The sequence below is a fragment of the Watersipora subatra genome, chromosome 3 (genome assembly GCF_963576615.1).
Source record: "Watersipora subatra chromosome 3, tzWatSuba1.1, whole genome shotgun sequence".
NCBI classification, from domain to species: Eukaryota; Metazoa; Bryozoa; class Gymnolaemata; order Cheilostomatida; family Watersiporidae; genus Watersipora; species Watersipora subatra.
The window spans coordinates 54,771,825-54,791,654 of NC_088710.1; the positions used below are offsets into that span (position 1 = coordinate 54,771,825).

Sequence of the window (19,830 nt, forward strand, 5' to 3'; positions counted from 1 at the left end):
CCACGCGGATATGAGAGAAGTCGATCATCGTGTCTCTTCTAAACGTTCTAAGAATGTTTTCGGCAAACTATATTTCAGTGTCTTTTTTATTTCGACGTGTGTTATGAGCACACTGACAGCCAAATTTTAACTCGGGCAAAACTTTTCTCAAATTCGTATGGTGAAATAAAGTTCGTATAGCGAGGTGAAGATATCACAATGTTTGACTTCGTAAGGTGAAAAAATCGTATATCAGGGTAATCGTATCTTGAGGGTGCACTGTATGCTGAAATAATTGTATGTCAAAGCAAATATTTTCATTAAAAACAGCATTATGTTTAGTTCTTGGTCAATATAGTTAAGGTATTTACATAAAAACAAATGCATTACGTTGAATTATGTAACAGACTTAGTTTAATGACATAAATTATATGTCAAAACTAGCTTAATAATGTCACTACGTTTCAGTAAAAAAGGTTTTGGTACACTTGACCTTAGAGATATGAATGGAAGTTTATGTTTGGCAATACGTAGTAGAGTTAGTGATTGGAACAAGCAGCTTGACTTAGTCCGACTTACACCGTATATAGTTGAAATCAACTTAGTCATTTATAGGTTTACCGTTTACTGTTAATTTTGTTTAGTAAACTGTAATGTTTAGAAAAATTTTAGCAATTGCTTTTAGAAATTACTTTTTATTTGAAACAAATGTTACATCAAATTTTACATAGGTTGAAAATCTCATGTAGCCTATGGAGGTATTAGTAAGCCGAAGATTGATTGTATGTGAGCTGATCTCCAATTTCACATGTGCGACAAAGACTTATGTGTATTTTATTCACGCTTTATGATTATGCTAGGCTTATGATTATGCTAGGCTTTTGGCATGCTTTTATTTTTAATCTGACATTCTTCAACATTCTAAAATAATTGCATTGAAGAATTATTGCACTAGATGGGCAAAATCAAGCAGACCAAGAGGATGCACATAAATGGGCAAAATAACCCGACTGGGCTGCCTAGTGTGAAAGAAATGGCTAAGGAAATTTCAGATAATGATCGACAGGGAATGGAAACTGTTATAGAACAAGTAAGATAACAAAATTATATTTTTCAATAAGATTTTCCAATTCATTCTGGAGGTGCATAAGTTGACAGACATTTTTCAAAAGTATTATTTAATTAGCTGTTGTATTATAGCTTAGCAGTGCGGATGCAGACGAAAGAGAATATGGGTGCACTGCTTTAGGCATGTATGTGTCTAACCCAATCACCTTGCAAGAGCTTCTAAAGAAAGATGTCGTCCGACGCGTTACTCCACTGTTACAGGATAGCAAGCCGTCGGTGCAGTGGGCTGCTTCCATTGTGATACGGTAAATGGCTTCTAGTTGTCTACCTGCAGTTGCTAATTTTTTGCTACTATACCTGATGCAGTAAATTAATTACCTTCATGCTTGCAATCATCATAATATTTCAATTCATTGGAGAACATATTTGAACAATATCGCATGACTAGTTTTTGTATATCATTGGAAGTATATCATGATTGTGTGTTGAGTCTCTAGATGAGCTTTGCTAAAATCCAGCACTCAGAGTGTTGCTTCGGTGCTAGGTTACCGAAGAGTGATAACAACCACGCAGATTCTAAGCATAGTATTTAGTTGATGTATACTATTCTGTTGACGGATTCTTGAATCCTTTGTTGATTCTTTTAACTAGATGTAAACTATATTTTAGTGGTATCAGTGATGAAGGAGGCTTTGATGCTTGTGAAACAATGATCAAACAGGATGTTATAACTGGAGTTGCAGCCTATCTGAGAAATGTGCGTGGGTATTATCTGCCATATTTAGTGGGTCATATCTGCCATATTTAATGGGTCCTATCTGCCATATTTAGTGGGTCATATCTGCCATATTTAATGGGTCCTATCTGCCATATTTAGTGGGTCCTATCTGCCATATTTAGTGGGTCCTATCTACCATATTTATTGGGTCCTATCTGTCATATTTAGTGGGTCCTATCTGCCGTATTTAGTGGGTCATATCTGACATATTTAGTGGGTCATATCTGCCATATTTAGTGGGTTATATCTGACATATCTAGTGGATCATATCTGCCATACTTAGTGGGTCATATCTGACATATTTAGTGGGTCGTATCTGTCATATTTAGTGGGTTATATCTGACATATTTAGTTGGTCATATTTGTCATATTTAGTGGGTCATATCTGACATATTTAGCTGGTCATATCTGCCATATTTAGTGGGTTATATCTGACATATTTAGTAGGTCTTGTCTGCCATATTTAGTGGGTTATGTCTGACATATTTAGTTGGTCATATCTGCCATATTTAGTGGGTCATATCTGACATATTTAGTGGGTCATACCTGCCATACTTAGTGGGTCTTATCTGCCATATTTAGTGGGTCATATCTGCCATATTAGCGGGTCTTATCAGCCATATTTAGTGGGTCCTATCTACCGTATTTAATGGGTGTTATCTGCAAATATTTAGTGGGTCATATCTGACATATTTAGCGGGTCATATCTGCCATACTTAGTGGGCCATATCTGACATATTTAGTGGGTTATATATGACATATTTAGTGGGTCATATCTGCCATATTTAGTGGGTCATATCTACCATATTTAGTGGGTCATATCTGTCATATTAGAGGGTCTTATCTGCCATATTTAGCGGGTCTTATCTGCCATATTTAGTGGGTCATATCTAACATATTTAGTGGATCATATCTGCCATATTTAGGGGGTCATATCTGCCATATTTCGTGGGTCTGTATCTGCCATACTTAGTAGGTCTTATCTGCCATATTTAGTGGGTTATATCTGACATATTTAGTGGGTTATATCTGACATATTTAGTGGGTTATATTTGACATATTTAATAATATTTCAGTGATCCTATCTCATTATGTAAGCCAAGTGCTTTCAGTGATGAGTCATCTACACCTATTATTCGGTATTAGTGAAGAGCGGAACATTACAACAAGCCTCAAATAAGGCGAAAATATGATGTTATTACCAGGAAATAGGATGTTCTTAACAGGCAAATGTGTACTTTGTTATTTTTTCTCCCACTGCTATTTATAGCCAGGGAAAAGGTTACTAAGGGCTCTCATGAGTTGTTTACTGCTCCTCAGGTTGAGATATGATGAAACACTCCTAAATTCTACTGGTATGCTGAGCAAGCAGGGCCATTAGAGATAAATTCAATGATTGGGGTTTTGATTGGTTGTGGAGTTACTGGGCCATGAGCCAACCACTGCACTTCCATAATTGATCATGTTTAAGCCTTTTGTGTTTCAACATCTTTTCACAATGAGTGAAAATAGCTAACATGTCTTTCCATAAATCACCTTGTTTTCATGAAGTTCTCATTCGTGAAGGTGTTTTCACTGTGGATTTCACTTCAATTTCCTCTAACGAAACTCTAATGTAGTATATTGGCTATAATCTTCCAGATTAGCATAAGATTAAATTCATGAGTATAAGATTATTGTTCATTTTTGCCTTCTCCTTGACAGCCTTCAAGTTCTGAAGAAAAAGGGGATAGGCATGTACATGGTTTTGTCAATTGTATATACACTATACAGAACCTTTGTGAGTGTTCAGCTCTTGCCGTCAGACTTGCTCTAGAAGATTCTATACCGCAAGTCCTAGTATCTACTATGCATGCCTGCACCCACCCTGCAGTCGTTCTCTTGGCAGCAGGTATTCTTTTATAAGTGACATATAGGCATCATCTACAAGTAGTAAATTTTATTAATGTTTGATGTCCACATGTACAAGTGGTGCACCCATTGACTTTCATCTATTTGTATCATCTTATGGATTATCAACTAGTCATATCATCTTATTGATTATCAACTAGTTATATCATCTTATTGATTATCAACTAGTCGTATGATCTTATTGATTATCAACTAATCATATGATCTTATTGATTATCAACTAGTCGTATCATCTTATTAATTATCAACTAGTCGTATCGTCTTATTGATTATTAACTAGTCGTATCATCTTATTGATTATCAACTAGTCGTATGATCTTATTGATTATCAACTAGTCATATGATCTTATTGATTATCAACTAGTCGTATCATCTTATTGATTATCAACTAGTCGTATCGTCTTATTGATTATTAGCTAGTCATATCATCTTATCGATTATCAACTAGTCGTATCGTCTTATTGATTATTAACTAGTCATATCATCTTATCGATTATCAACTAGTCGTATCGTCTTATTGATTATCAACTAGTTGTATCATCTTATTGATTATCAACTAGTCGTATCATCTTATTGATTATTAACTAGTCGTATCATCTTATCGATTATCAACTAGTCGAATCATCGAGTCAGTTCGTAGAGTATGATTAATTATCACATGATTAACTTATATACTCAAGTTTATTCAGGAATATCAGTCCCTAGTTTTGTCCTGCTATTTTTCTAGCTCAGTGTCTATACACTATGAGTGAGGAGAACGAGACGGTAGCAGAATTACTCAAGCTCTCTGATACTCAGAATATGCTGCTATCGTTGATTGAAAAAGAAAGTGTTTGCCTTTACACACGAGTCGTTCTTGTTGGTGAGTTTTTTTATTTATTCCGTCAAAGATAGTATTTCATAACTTTTTCAAGCTTTGAGACTTTTTATAATATCTGCGTGATTATCAATTTGATACAGTCCTCAGCTCCCTTGTCATATTCTAGTTTTGTCTTTTAAAGCTATTTACGTGTGCAATTTCTTCCTTTCTGTTTCGTCATAGCATGAGGACATTAAATTATTAACCAGTTGGATGATAAACTGTCAGCGACCATAATTCTTAGTTTTGTGGTAATTGGTAACTCACCTATTCTTTAGGCGTACAGCTTAACACCTACGGCCAAGAAATGCTGAATGTTCCTGGCAACAAGATGTTGGCTGTTTTGATCGCTGCCCTGCAGGTTGATACTTACAGCGAGATGTGTGAGAAGGTCTCTATGTGCAGGGGAGCAGAAGTAAATGATAAGATATCGCAAGACAATGTGGAAATGGTAAGTCATACAGGCATGGAGTAAAATGAATACACTCTAAGGTCTCTTGTCATTCTTATACTGAAACTGTTTATTGCGTGAAGACCTCTTATGTGTATGTTTTTGACTTAATTGGGCCAAGTTGTGTGTGCGCCATCAGGTAATTGGACCAAGTTGTGTTTGCACCATCAGGTAATTAGGCCAAGTTGTGTATGCACCATCAGGTATATGGGCCAAGTTGTGTGTATCATCAGGTAATTGGACCAAGTTGTGTGTGTACCATCAGGTAATTGGACCAAGTTGTGTGCACCATCAGGTAATTGGGCCAAGTTGTGTGTGCACCATCAGGTAATTGGGCCAAGTTGTGTATGCACCATCAGGTAATTGGACCAAGTTGTTTGTGCATCATCAGGTAATTGGACCAAGTTGTGTGTGCACCATCAGGTAATTGGACCAAGTTGTGTATGCACCATCAGGTAATTGGGCCAAGTTGTGTATGCACCATCAGGTAATTGGACCAAGTTGTGTGTGCGCCATCAGGTAATTGGACCAAGTTGTGTGTGCACCATCAGGTAATTGGACCAAGTTGTGTGTGCACCATCAGGTAATTGGACAAGTTGTGTGTGCACCATCAGATAATTGGACAAGTTGTGTGTGCACCATCAGGTAATTGGACCAAGTTGTGTGTGCACCATCAGGTAATTGGACCAAGTTGTGTGTGCACCATCAGGTAATTGGACCGAGTTGTGTGTGCACTATCAGGTAATTGGACCAATTTTGGTACAAACAGTCATCTTATCATCATTCAGAGTAACTTTTGATTGTTGACCAGTCGAAACATCCTGAATAATCAGCCAAAATTCAGACGATTAGGCTATTAGGCTGACCAGTGAGTGAGTGAAGGGCTCCATGAGTGTTGTTTCATGTCATTATGAATTATAGCTATGTTCACTTTGAAACAATTGAGCAGTTCTATTTTTAGCTGCTGTAATTTTATACCAAGAGCTATAAAGCTTGTTAGATCCCTGTTATTACAATCTGTTGTTCTAGTTTTCTCTAGTTCATTGCACGTCAGTAATCGCATTGATTATGAGTCATTTTAAACCAAAAGATTTTACCCTGAGCAGACTTATTTCAATATGCTAAATGTTACTAAAATTGCTCAGTCCGCAGTTTATGCAGAATGCTACGATTATAAGCAAGAGTCTACTATAATTATACTTTGTTGCAGTGCTGTAGAATATTTTAAAATCTTTCTAAAGGAAAACAGCTGTTGCTAGAATTTGGCACTTCATACTAATAACTTTGAATATTCATGAATTGTCTATAATTTCCTTTAAAGATTGACTTGCAACAAAATTCACATTACATTTATTTGGTATTAAAAGATTCACCATGTCTCTTACTCTGCTGTGTTGTAGGTGCCAAATATGTGGAAATGTGATTACAAGCTTTTAAAAGCTCAAAAACGAACAGTTAATCGCCGCCATCACGAAACTGTCGTAGATTAGAATCCCTTTCTTAAACGGCTCAAATGGGACAAAGCTGAACAAGATGGCTTCTGTGTACATTTTCATGCAACCTCATTCGTCAAAATATTTTCACAAATATACTTCATGCATTCAATAAAACCATGTCTATTGTCCTTACGCGTCTGTTTCATCATCATTGTAATGCTGTCGATTTGAGCACTGGTATCTCAAAACCTAACTTAAAAATTCGTTTAATATTTTAACCTTAGCTAGAAGGATTGCATATCATCCTCTGATAAACATGACGAGCCCCTTGGTCACCTGTGATAGTCGAAAAATGCTCCAGAAATTTTTCGTGCTGTTTGGCAGGAAATATGGGTCACACGATCAGATTACGACTAGACAATTAGACCAAGACGAAACTGTAAACTAGCGAGTATCTATATTTGGTAAGGGCTCTTCGGTAAAACCCGAAGTGTTTGTCATAAACTAGTGCTACGAGAAGTTTTATATTGAGCCTTTAATTGGCCTTTCAATTCACGTGAGAGCATCTCATGTCAAAACAATAACCAAATCGTTTGACTGTCAGAGAAGTAAATTGATTCCAATGTGCGGTGGTTTCGCGATGTAAGCGATTAGCTGTTCGTTTTGGAGCTTTTAAGAGCTTGTAATCACATATGCACATATTTTTCACCTACTTCACAGCAGAGTAAGACATGATGAATCTTTTTGATACCAAATAACTGTAATGTGAATTTTGTTGCAAGTCAACTTTTAAGGTTTAAGCAAATTCTTGAGAGTTTAAAACTTGATAAATTTTTAGCAACAACTATCATCGTAGAAGGCCTTCAACGCTTTATTGTAAAAAAACTGAGTTGCCAGACAACATTGAAATAATGCGGTAACTCCTTGACATCCGATTTTGGTAAAGTTAATGCTTTGAGAGTTTCATAACCGATGAGAATAAAAGGGAACTTGTGCAATCAAAGCAATCACTTCCAGTGCACAGAATTCAACTAAAATCTAATGACACAGCATCAGCTATTGTATATGTAACTTTAGCTCATGCTTCACTCTAGAAACCGTATCAAACCATAGAAACCGTATCAAACCTTAGAAACCATAAAAACCATACCTAGTTTGAAAGCTTTGAAACTATGAAGTATTGTTACACGCTATTATTAAACAGGTATGTTACAAAGCATTAATATGTGTCCTAATACAGTCAATAATTGCATGGTTTTATCTTTGAAATCATATAATGAATTATTGCAATGATTCTATCCTAAAGTCATAAACATTACTGAGGTTCACTGCGGCCTTATACAGTAATAAAGCAAGGACCAGGTGAGGTTCACTGCGGCCTTATACTGTAATAAAGCAAGGACAAGGTGAGGTTCACTGTGGCCTTATACTGTAATAAACCAAGGACAAGGTGAGGTTCACTGAGGCCTTATACTGTAATAAACCAAGGACAAGGTGAGGTTCACTGTGGCCTTATACTGTAATAAAGCAAGGACCAGGTGAGGTTCACTGCGGCCTTATACTGTAATAAACCAAGGACCAGGTGAGGTTCACTGCGGCCTTATACTGTAATAAACCAAGGACAAGGTGAGGTTCACTGCGGCCTTATACTGTAATAAAGCAAGGACAAGGTGAGGTTCACTGCGGCCTTATACTGTAATAAACCAAGGACCAGGTGAGGTTCACTGAGGCCTTATACAGTAATAAACCAAGGACAAGGTGAGGTTCACTGTGGCCTTATACAGTAATAAACCAAGGACAAGGTGAGGTTCACTGCGGCCTTATACTGTAATAAACCAAGGACAAGGTGAGGTTCACTGCGGCCTTATACTGTAATAAACCAAGGACCAGGTGAAGCTATGATCATCAACTATACATTCGCTCTTCTTCAGGTCTAATCAACTTCTCATTGTAGGTTGAGTTTTAGTGAGAAGGAAAATCATAATAGAATAATAGTTTTTGATGAACTTTCCTGATTGTGTATTGTTTGGTGTAGATGTTTATGTTAAAGTTTTAGTTGGTAGTTTTCTATAAAATGAGTATGAATGTGTATATTCAATCCATTAAAAGTTGTAAAATGATTTTAATGCTACAAAACTGTTGATTTTTCTAATTTCTTTTTTATTTGTATTTCAGACTTTTATTGTCTCCCCACGCATATATCGCATGTGTTACAGGAAGATGGTGAAGTTGCTAATACGAAAAAAGGTTTTACTGAAAATGATTTGGTGGGTTTCTTCTCACTGCTACAACCTGCCTTATTTTATGTTTTATGTCATATATAGATATGAGATGAGAATTAGCATATCACTTTATATGTAAAACTGGAGATATGATTACATGTTTACTTATGTTTGATGTTGAGTGCCATGTTGTTGTTTACAAGTTCATAGTTTATTTTATGATGCGTCTTTAACATCAGATTTTTTAGTTCAGTGCATTTGTTCAAATGAGGTAAAATGAAAGCGTAGGAGAAAATATGCTAGGCGATTTCAACGGGCAAATTAAGTTGATACGCGTAAAAGGTTTAATATTCACTTTTCAGTCAGCTTTCGATAACAACGGCAATGATAGAGAATGTCCGATTTATCAATAATCGACATCATCCCATATTATGTATATTTCGACGCCGATTAAAAGGTGCTGTGACGACTGTTTGTAATAAATTCAATAGTCACTGTCATTGGCATATAAATTAGAGCATTTCTGTTGTTTTCCTTGAGGTCCAGTAAGTCCATGAAGTCCAGTGAGTTTGTAGGAGTTTATAGTCATTTTGTGTTCAATAAAGCTCTTTGCATGATTTTGCAAGAAACCAAAAATCGGTAATAATTATATTTATGTAAAAGCTATAATTATGTTGTTCTAGCTATGTATGAATTAGTAACTTTCAAAATTTTAATGTTTATCAATCAAATCATCTAATATATTGACATTATAAGGTATCTCTGCCTTGTCATTGCTATTTTACTATGATAAGATGTTATATTGAAATTTTGCTACAGCCTTGTAGAATATTTATTTTTCATTTATGAATTTGACCGGTCCGCTGCTTGTACGAAATATGAAATACAATGGACCCCCGTCATGTGATATTAATTCTCTCTAGTGTTGGCATCGCAAGGCGAAAATGTCGTACAGAGGGATATAGAAACCCGTAGTAATTATCTAATGCAAACACTCCCTGGTAAAAAAACATCTGAATTTTATGTACATATTAAAAATTAGTACAAAATAATATATTAACCTTAGTAACTATAGTTACCTACAGAAACTCTAGTGGTTATGATTTGCTTATGATTATGGTTATTATTCTTACCTCTTCATTTATAGATGAACTTACTCAAAAGTTTTGTAGATTTTATCAGAAAGTGTCAGCATTTTTCCATCCTTTATTGGTGTTGATGTTTGAGGTTGTCTAATTGTTAGGATGTTTCAAGATTAAAATCGATAAAGCTTGATTGCGATTAAAAGGCTCAGATCAAGCGAAAGTGCGATTATGACGACAAAGAAAGCGACAGAATAGAGGTGTGTAATGTTTCAACATGAACGCAATTGCCGATATCAACTATCGTAGCAATAATAACGAGTGACATCATTTCGCACGAAATTTTTTGGAGCGTTTTAATCGTGATAACTGCGTTCTTTAATTTGCCCTTCAGGTAATTAGGTTTGTTAAATGTAGTTTTTTTGGCATAGTTTTATGTAATGCATTCGTTTGGATGCAATATGTATTTCCCTGAAATATTTATCATTTAGTTTTTTAAGCTGTCGAACTTATTAAATGTAATAAAAAGTGTTCCTATAAATAAGAATATTTGCTCCAACCTGTGGCGCATTTCGGAATGCATTAACATGCTATGTCAAGGTTAGACTGTACCTAAAAAGGCTATTGCCTAACTAAGTACTGTATTATTAAAGATTTATAAATAACCTCAAAGTCTTAACAGTTCAATAATGGAATGACAGTAACAAAGTTCTTTATATAAACAGAAGCTTTCTAACTGCCAGTCTTTGTTCTTCTAGCGGAAAAGTCTGGATATTCTAGACTGTATTATTAAAGATTTATAAATAACCTCAAAGTCTTAACAGTTCAATAATGGAATGACAGTAACAAAGTTCTTTATATAAACAGAAGCTTTCTAACTGCCAGTCATTGTTCTTCTAGCGGAAAAGTCTGGATATTCTAGACAATCTGATATCAGCACAGAAGTTGAGCTTTGAGATACTTACCAACATGCTTGGTGGAGAAGGTAAGTCCCTCTTATTTGCTGCTACTCTGGTCTTCAAAGGTTACTAAGTTTATTCATGTACATTCTATGCATTAGGAATTGTCTGTTCTTACCACTTTAATATTCCAAAACAATAGACTAAAAACTTGATGTTTATCTTCCTTTCGTTGTGATTTGATGCAGCGATTAAATCTACTGCTACTCTGGCCACTGTAGGCTACTGAACCGTTATACACATCATAATATTCAGAATAGCTGTTTTCTTGCCTTTTAACAGATCCTGATGGTTGGGCTGACATGGATGATGACACTAGCAGTTGTGGTACAGCACCTGATGCCACTGAGTATATGCAGGATGAGGAGGAAGAGGTGAGTTACTCTTATTGATCTTTACTAGGATGTATTAAGGCTGGTTCACATGCAAATGAATAACAATGAATACTGCGCAACCTGTGTTGGACATCTAACATATCACGTGATAAGTTCAACAAAATTGGCGAGAGTAGAAATGCTAGCATAACGATTAGTGTGCTGGCGAGGAGCCGCTGTTTCACCCATTCTTCGTACTCTGGAATGAAACATTTCAGCTTTTATCTGAGTAGCGTAATATCAAATATCATCTAGCTACACCTGCTACAGGTTGTCTGGAAAGTCACCAAATTTCCTTGTGTTCCTTTGATACATGCCACCTGTTGTCAAAGCTTGAATAGTTCATACTTGTAGTGGGTTATTGTACAACTGCTGGACATACGTAGGTGTCGCTTAGGTCATGATGATGTTTAGCGCATAGAAGTGATCTTCAATATATAGACCAGGAAAACCTCTGTACTTTGGTACTCCTCATCAAAAGCAGCCAAACTACATAGCTAGTACTTGTAAGAAACAACAGAGGTACGTGCAGTTTGAATAAGAAACAACTCCTCAAATGTGTCAGGCTGTATCTCTCTCATGTTTGTAGGAAGCGATTAGTCCGGTTGTGAAGACTCTCTCTGACGCAGGCCTCACCAATCTTCTCATGGACAGACTCAAGTTTGTTGAGATGGATGTTTATGAAAGTGTCGAAAAATCAGATAAACTTCATCGTCAGCCACTTAAATCATCAGTACAAGGGTACAAGTTACACCGCGTTACATAGGAATAGTGTTGAAAGGCTACACTTGGTCGCGTTATGTTTGCGTTAAGGTTGCCCTTTATGCAGTCAAACCTCAACATACAATACTGATTCGCGCTGGTATTTTTTCATTTTATTTGTTTCATATTTCGAAGCCATCAAATGTTGGAGCAAATGTTATAAGAATACATTGTATTTCATTTAATTTCATTGACAGCTAAAAACAAAAGTTAACGGTAAATACTTCAGGTGATCACATATGGCATTTGAACGATACATTTTTGAAAACTAAAGAACTTGAACTTAATTATCTCTAAGGAACAAGATAAATAGAATTAATAGAGGTAATCAATAAAAAGCTTTTAATGTTGATTGAGCTTACTGTCAAATGAGGGTGTAGGCCTGGTGATGCTTGGTGCGCAGGTATGACTGGGTATAGAGATACGCAGTATAACATACTCTAGCTTAGACTGTGGTAAAGTTTAAGCTGAAACGATACATTTTTCCTAATTTTATATAGTTTATATATAAAATTTTAACGAATATTATTCTCAACATACGAAATAGTTTTCAAGGTACAACATCTGAAGTTTCTTGACACAGTTTTTCAAATCTGTAAATATGCAGAATTTCTACATTGGCTTAAAAATATTTAATAGACTTTTACTTTTTACTTTAAAAATCTTGAATTCTACGATAGCTATCGTGAGTAGTAGTAGTAAAACAGAGAAAAGGTAATGCTTTCCTTCCCATGAAAACAATAACTAATAGAGAACACCAGCAACCATCGTCAGATAAATTCTTTAGTAATGTGCGAAGCCATTTACTAGTTATTGTGAGCGTGAAAAGGATGCAGAGAGGAGAAAGCCTGAAACTTGTAAGAGTCGAGACGTTAGCCATAATAATTAACGATAGGAATGTTTAAAATGTTCAATAAAATCTTCAATATTGTGAAATAAAATGTTGTTCCTTCAAAGTTGGCATAGTTTAAGTTTGATTAGCTCCGCATTTCTATCGCCAAAGTTGCCCACCCATCTTTAACGTAATGTGAAGTGAGAATATAACAAGATTTTACTTGTTACTTTAATGGTTTGATTTATTATGTACAGTCATACCCCAACATATGCTTGTCCCAATATACGATAAGTTTGAGGTTCGAGCAAATTTTTGCCCCTTGAGATACGAGACAAATATGAGATTCGAGCAAGTTACAAGCATGCAAGACTGTCGAGTATGTGGAAGGCAGCTTATGAGATTTTATATATAAAATATATAATATGTATAATAATATATAATATGTATAATAATATATAATATGTATAGTAATATATAATATGTATAATATATTATATGTATAATAATATATAATATGTATAATATATAATATGTATAATAATATATAATATGTATAATAATATATAATATGTATAGTAATATATATGTATAATATATTATATGTATAATAATATATAATATGTATAGTAATATATATGTATAATATATTATATGTATAATAATATATAATATGCATAGTAATATATAATATGTATAATAATATATAATATGTATAATAATATATAATATGTATAATAATATATAATATGTATAGTAATATATAATATGTATAGTAATATATAATATGTATAATATATTATATGTATAATAGTATATAATATGCATAGTAATATATAATATGTATAATAATACATAATATGTATAATAATATATAATATGTATAATAATATATAATATGTGTAATAATATATATTATGTGTAATAATATATAATATGTATAATAATATAAAAATATGAGCATCGCTTGATATTTCTTGTCTGATCAGTTTGCATTTGTAGTGTTCTTTTGTGTTTTTTTGGAAGATGGGACGAATTAATTTGTATCTAGTTGCTTTATAAAGAAATAAATTTTTTTGAGATACGACTGAATTGACATACCTACGATCTCAGGTCTTGGACCACATTAAACTCATATGTCGAGGTATGACTGTATAAACTAGTTTGTACATTGGCACTTGTATGCATTTGTTTTTCATGCTAGACCTATTTGCCTGAAGTATTTGATTTTTAGTTTCCGAGCTGTGGAACAAATTAAACAAAATACAACATATTGACTGTTTTGGCATACGAAGCGAATGTCGGAACAAATTGACTTCGTATATCGATGTTTGGCAGTACGTTGGAGTTACTGTTGTGCCAATCAGCTGACTTGGCTTTTCACATTTTGTTTTTACAATGATCTATTTTTCACTCAGATACGACAGCATGCTAACCAGTGCCCTCCTCTGTCTCAATAACATAGTCTCACAGGTGAAAATGGAGCATTTTGGTGGATCTGAATCTCTGCAGTCCTCCGTGAAGCTCTTGCTTGCCTCTCTTTCTCTACCTCAAGGTGAGCACATCCTCTTCTCATGATCAGTGTGCTCATCCGCTAACTGCTGGTAATCAGACGTTAGCTCAATAATATTTTAGGGAAGGTAAATTTGTGCAATCGGCAGCGCGTACTTTACGTGAATAACCTGCTGTACATCTATTGAAATTGTGTGTAATTAAATATACTGTCTGCCTGTCTTTCAGTTTCTAGTCAGGAGCTTCTGGTTGAGTCTATAGTCAGCGCTGCCCGCTCCATTATAGAACAGCTATCCCAGCATTCTCAGGTTCGTAACTCACACTGCGCTGCCATCCTTACCACAATTGAATATCTATGGTGCTCAATTTTGCTATAATATTCACAGGGCAAGTAAACTACTAAATTGTAAAAACTGCCTAATTTATTCCAAGGTTATTCAGTCATTTGCATTGTTTTGTAAAACAATTACATAGGCAGATTCTTTTATTATTACAGTAAATGTTTGACACAAAGGTAGCTGGTCGTTATATGTATCTGCATATTCATTTTCTATATAGCAATATTGAATAAGATGATACCTAGGAGTGACACATATTAAAGTCTGATAATGTAGTGTATTGCAGGATTCAGTATTAACAGTGTTGTGGAACAAAGCTTACTAAGCGATAGTGATATCGTATCGACCTTAACTATTGATTATGATTGATCTCTTTGCAAAAAGCCCAGAAAACAAGCTAGTTCGCTTCTTGCGTAAGCAGATTTCCAGAATACATTGAAGGTAACTATGTTCCCATGAGCCGTATTGTGGGGAGTGCGAAAAGATACTTCGCATTTTTCTATGCTATTATTAAAATGTTGATGGCTATTTTAGTCAGTAAAGTTGGATGATAGAGAACTGGAAAGTCTCCAACGACTAACTAGTGTACCCCACACAGCCACAGCAGTACATGCTGTCAGGTGTCTCGCTTTTGTCGGTATGGCGCATGCCAAACAGATTGATCACCCCCTTACCAAGGTCAGTGCCATTGATCTCAGCACTCCTTTTTTCTAACACAACAGTTGAAGAAACAACGTTCCTGTACCGAGCTCGTATGTAAATTCATTCATATCTTAAAGCAATTTACTTTTTTATAAAGCAACTAAATACAAATTAATTTGTTCCCATCCTCCAAAAAACACAAAAACACAACAAATTCAAAGAATGTGTACACCTTTTTTTTAGAAAAGGAATGTAGACATATTTTCTCCCTTCATTTTATTCTTTCACGCAACTGTTAACTTTTGTGCTATCAATAATTTAGCTTTGATCCTTTCATGAGTTTCATTTGTAATTTTGCTACCATCCTCTGGATATCAGTATACGCATCAAGGGCATTTGCGAGATTGAAACTTAGGTTGATAGAGCTGTAACTCATAGGCTGTATGATTCCCTACTAGGTCCCCTAGTTGGTCCCTTGGAAACCAACTACTAGTTGGTCTCCTACTAAATGTCTTCAGACATTTAGTAGGAGACCAACCCATACCACTCCATCAGATGGCAGATAGGATTCAGTTTGTTCTTTGTGAACCCAATCATCCACCTTAATATTGTCAAATACAAGCCTGTTCGAGGTCTCGTTCAACATGGTTGCATGTGGATCTCTTTATCATGTACAATAAATGCTCCTACAACGTAAACTATGCCTTCCAGGAATGTTTACGTTTTGGGAATTTTATGTTATACGAACAGTAAAATACATGTAAATTGCCTAATCCGCTCCAAGATCTTTCCAAACTCACCCCTTTGGCCATACATAAAGGAAAAACTAAACTCAACTTTTTTAATTTGTTGGCTGTATCATAACTGTAATATTATTAGTTTGCATCGGCAGCTTGTCTCCTTTTTCTGATCCATTTCACTGGTTTTATAGACTATGATTGCTGTAATTTTGCTATAAGTTGATGGAGAACGCACATATTCGACATCCATTTACAACGATTTTACAATAAGTCTATTCTGGAAAGTAAAACTAGTAACAAATATTTTATACGTTTACAATAAAGTAAAACAGCAAAATATTTTAACTATAAAAAAGCGGTGCTACCTGTTCGTAGTCTATCTGTAGCCAGGCGTCAAGGTTAGGATAAAAGATAACTTTCGTCAATTTACCTAACTTGTGACATTCAGATTGTTCAACCGACACTGTAGCACCTGCACCAATCGCCTTTAAGTATTTATTAACAATTGCGCAGCTACCTATTCTCTGTTTTGTCGACACGTCTGACGATCTATCACGACGAACTAAAATGTCATGGAAGTTGTATATATAATGGATATAATGCTATACGTATGTCCCTGTATGTCGTATGTAGTACGAAGCAAAAACTTTACATAAATTCTTTACGTTTTCTGGAATTTACGTTATAGGAGCGTCTACTGCACCTTTTAACACAATAAAACGTTTGAATGGCGCTTTCATATTTCTTATTTCATAACTCATTTCTTTGGTGTAAATAATGCAAGGTGTAAATTTTATTTGAAGCGAACTCGGTGTTTTGTGCCATTATATTTAGAAATCATTAGATTCAAAGAAGACCAGCTCATTGAGTTTCTATCATTTAGATGTTTTCAAATATTACCACTTTGAAGCCTAGTCTTGTATATACAAGTAGGATGTCTGATCCTAGACAGTGTTAGAAACTTTCTATCAGCTGTGAAAGTATATGGAAGGACACAAATCTTTTTGAATTACCTTTTTTCATATCATCATTTTGGTGCTTAAAGTTTGTAGAAAACAACGGAAAAAAATTAATTAAACTGATTGAGTAGTTCTTATTTCACACTCTTTCAAAGAAGTGATGTTTTAGAGATAACAGAAGAAACAATGGTTGCGGTACACCGAGTCTGATAGGGTGTGTATATTTGTTAAAAATAAAAAAAAGGTTTCTGTGTAAAGCTCTTGTTGATGAAAATAAGCTTTCTAGCTTTGTTTATTTTTGTTCCTTCCTTACCTCCTCAGTGTGTCAGCAGAAAGTAATGTCCTGTCAGCAGCCATTTCTCGGCTAATTCGAAATACCCTCAATATTTTGGTGATATCTCAAGAATTAGCAGTTCAATCGTCTTGAGGCTTCGGAATTATACTAAAAAATGTATCACAAATTGGTCAGATTTTCATAACCCTTCCTAAACCATAACCCTACCTAAACCATAATCCTACCTAAACCGTAACCCTACCTCAACCATAACCCTACCTCAACCATAACCCTACCTAAACCATAATCCTACCTAAACCGTAACCCTACCTCAACCATAACCCTACCTCAACCATAACCCTACCTCAACCATAACCCTACATCAACCATAACCCTACCTAAACCATAAACCTAAACCATAAGCGGGCGAAAACAATGTGAAACTACCTAGATGCATTTACTTGGCCGTAGGATCAAATGAGAAAACACAACTCCGAGTTGTCTCTGGCCCAGGCTTAAAAGTGTTAAAGGTTGACTTGCAACAAAATTCACATTACAGTTATTTGGTATCAAAAGATTCACCATGTTTTACTCTGCTGTGTTGTTGGTGCAAAATATGTGGAAATGTGATTACAAGCTCTTAAAAGCTCAAAAACGAACAGTTAATCGCCGCCATCACGAAACTGCCGTAGATTAGAATCTCTTTCCAAAACGGCCCAAATGGATTGTACTTGAACAAGATGGCTTCTATTTACACTTTCATGCAACCTCATTCGTCGAAATATTTTCACAAATATACTTAACGCATTCAATAAAACCATGTTGGATGGTGATGATATTGATGTACAGAGATGCAGGGTGTTAAACTATGACTGTAGGCTGTGGGGACGACTCTGCTGAGTATCGCTACAACTAGCAAAGAGCTCTGGCTTGTCACCGAGTCTCTGGATGCCATAATGGATGTCTTCTCTGATGACACTAACAATAATTTGCTTGCTGAACTTGAAATTCTCTCTACCTTATCACATATTTTGCCACAACTTAAGTCTATGGTAAGTTTACAATAGAGTATGCCAATAGCATTCCGACACGCTTAAAGCTCGCTCTTTACTCTATTTCTGGTTTAAACTCGCGTTAGCTATTTGCTTGCTAAAACCAAATTAGTAGCGTGAAAGATATTGAAGGATACTCCATATCTTTTCTAAAAGTTTCATATAAACATGTGCGAGCTGCATATTTAAAGAGCTTATGAACTGAGTTCTTGTAAAATAGAATTAATTTGTTTACCGATAATTTATATTTATTGTTGATTACACTGTGATATATGGCTGCAGATCTTAATCTGGCAACCGATTGATATTATTGCCTCTAATTCACAGGTAGCCAAGGGAGACAAGATCGAGGAACATTTTAAACCAGTTTTAGCAACAGTCAGGAGTAACTTGCCTCGTTTTATCAAATATAAGACCCAAGTCATGCAGACTCACTAGTCATTATATTTCATGGCTTCATGCATCTAATTATATTTTATGACTTGGGATATTAAATCTAATAATTTTAAAACTTGTGCAAGGCTCATAACTACTCTTACATATATTATTGAAATAAAAGTTCTTGTATTAATGTATTTATATTATGTTGAGTTTGAAGGTCTGAACTATTAAGCACTTGAGAATGTTGATTAGATTTAGTTATACTCTTCAAACAGTTAAACTACTCTGTATTATTCAATGAATCTTATGTTATTATAATTAGTTAGAATGAATGATTATTTTACATTACACATTGGCTATACAAACTATACCAATCTTGTTTCTAACTTTGGTGTAAGACAATGGTAAGATTCGTGCAGTATGTGTTAATAAGTGATTCAATCGGCCATACATTTTTCCACCTCTTACGTATTTGACACTAATCAAAATACGAAAGTGAAATGTATTTATAACTCAGATCAAATTTAGCCACACTTTTCTACCCCGGCAACCGGATTTCAGAGAGACTAGTTTAATATACAGTAGAACATCTATGACATTCGCTACTCGTTTGTATTGCTGAAAATGAATATGATCTACTTATGCCATCATAGGCCTAATATGATGTTCCAGTTTGTTTACTCAGACCTAGCTAGGCGTAATGATTATGGTACACGTTTCATATAGATCATGGTATTGTTTTAGCACAGTTATGATATGGCATAGGCAACGAGTCTCATCTTATGTCTGTCAGTATTATGCTTAGAATAGCCAATCATTCAATATTTGTCCGTAAAAGCAAATGTGCAAGAACATGAAAAAGTAACAATATCGACTTTTCCATCTAGAGAGTTGTAGCGAGTCATAACATTTCCCTTTCATTGTGATGATTGTACACAACATCGGTGCTGAGAACTGACGATAACTAAAAAAACATCAGTGAACAGACCCTGTCATACACTCACTTTACAATGCGAAAAAAACATTAACAAATAATTATAACTCTAGCTCGAAATTCGACAGCTGGATGGTAAATACTTGAAACTAGTGAGCAGAGCATGTCATACACTCATTTTACAACAATAATAAACCAGCACAAAAAAGAACAAAAGGTAGGGTAAAGCGCAGTGTGGGGTGGCTCAAACAATCACCAAGATACATGTCCTTCATTCTGTTTACG

General features: G+C 35.0%; 1 protein-coding gene across 2 annotated transcripts; it reads left to right on the top strand.

Moving 5' to 3' along the window:
* The first annotated feature begins 943 nt into the window (after nucleotides 1-943).
* LOC137391492 (HEAT repeat-containing protein 3-like) lies at nucleotides 944-19,080 on the top strand. Of its 2 annotated transcripts, none has more exons than XM_068077986.1 (15): nucleotides 944-1,069; nucleotides 1,180-1,352; nucleotides 1,717-1,819; nucleotides 3,527-3,716; nucleotides 4,464-4,598; nucleotides 4,874-5,046; nucleotides 8,699-8,749; nucleotides 10,687-10,771; nucleotides 11,028-11,119; nucleotides 11,709-11,860; nucleotides 14,132-14,268; nucleotides 14,454-14,533; nucleotides 15,098-15,241; nucleotides 18,057-18,230; nucleotides 18,558-19,080. In XM_068077986.1, exons 1-15 carry the CDS (start codon nucleotides 962-964, stop codon nucleotides 18,666-18,668), a joined length of 1,908 nt encoding a protein of 635 aa, XP_067934087.1. In that variant the 5' UTR covers nucleotides 944-961; the 3' UTR covers nucleotides 18,669-19,080. The 2 variants fall into 2 exon arrangements, with proteins under 2 accessions (XP_067934087.1, XP_067934086.1); XM_068077985.1 differs by having other exon boundaries at nucleotides 1,717-1,804; nucleotides 3,530-3,716.
* Nucleotides 19,081-19,830: the final 750 nt, after the last annotated feature.

Bases quoted from the DNA above. Each gene is read 5' to 3' on its own strand.
- LOC137391492 (XM_068077986.1), top strand. From the start codon at position 962: ATGCACATAAATGGGCAAAATAACCCGACTGGGCTGCCTAGTGTGAAA. The intron at 5,047-8,698 runs GTAAGTCATACA...CATGTGTTACAG, and splicing joins CGCAAGACAATGTGGAAATG to GAAGATGGTGAAGTTGCTAA. The intron at 11,120-11,708 runs GTGAGTTACTCT...TCATGTTTGTAG, and splicing joins TGCAGGATGAGGAGGAAGAG to GAAGCGATTAGTCCGGTTGT.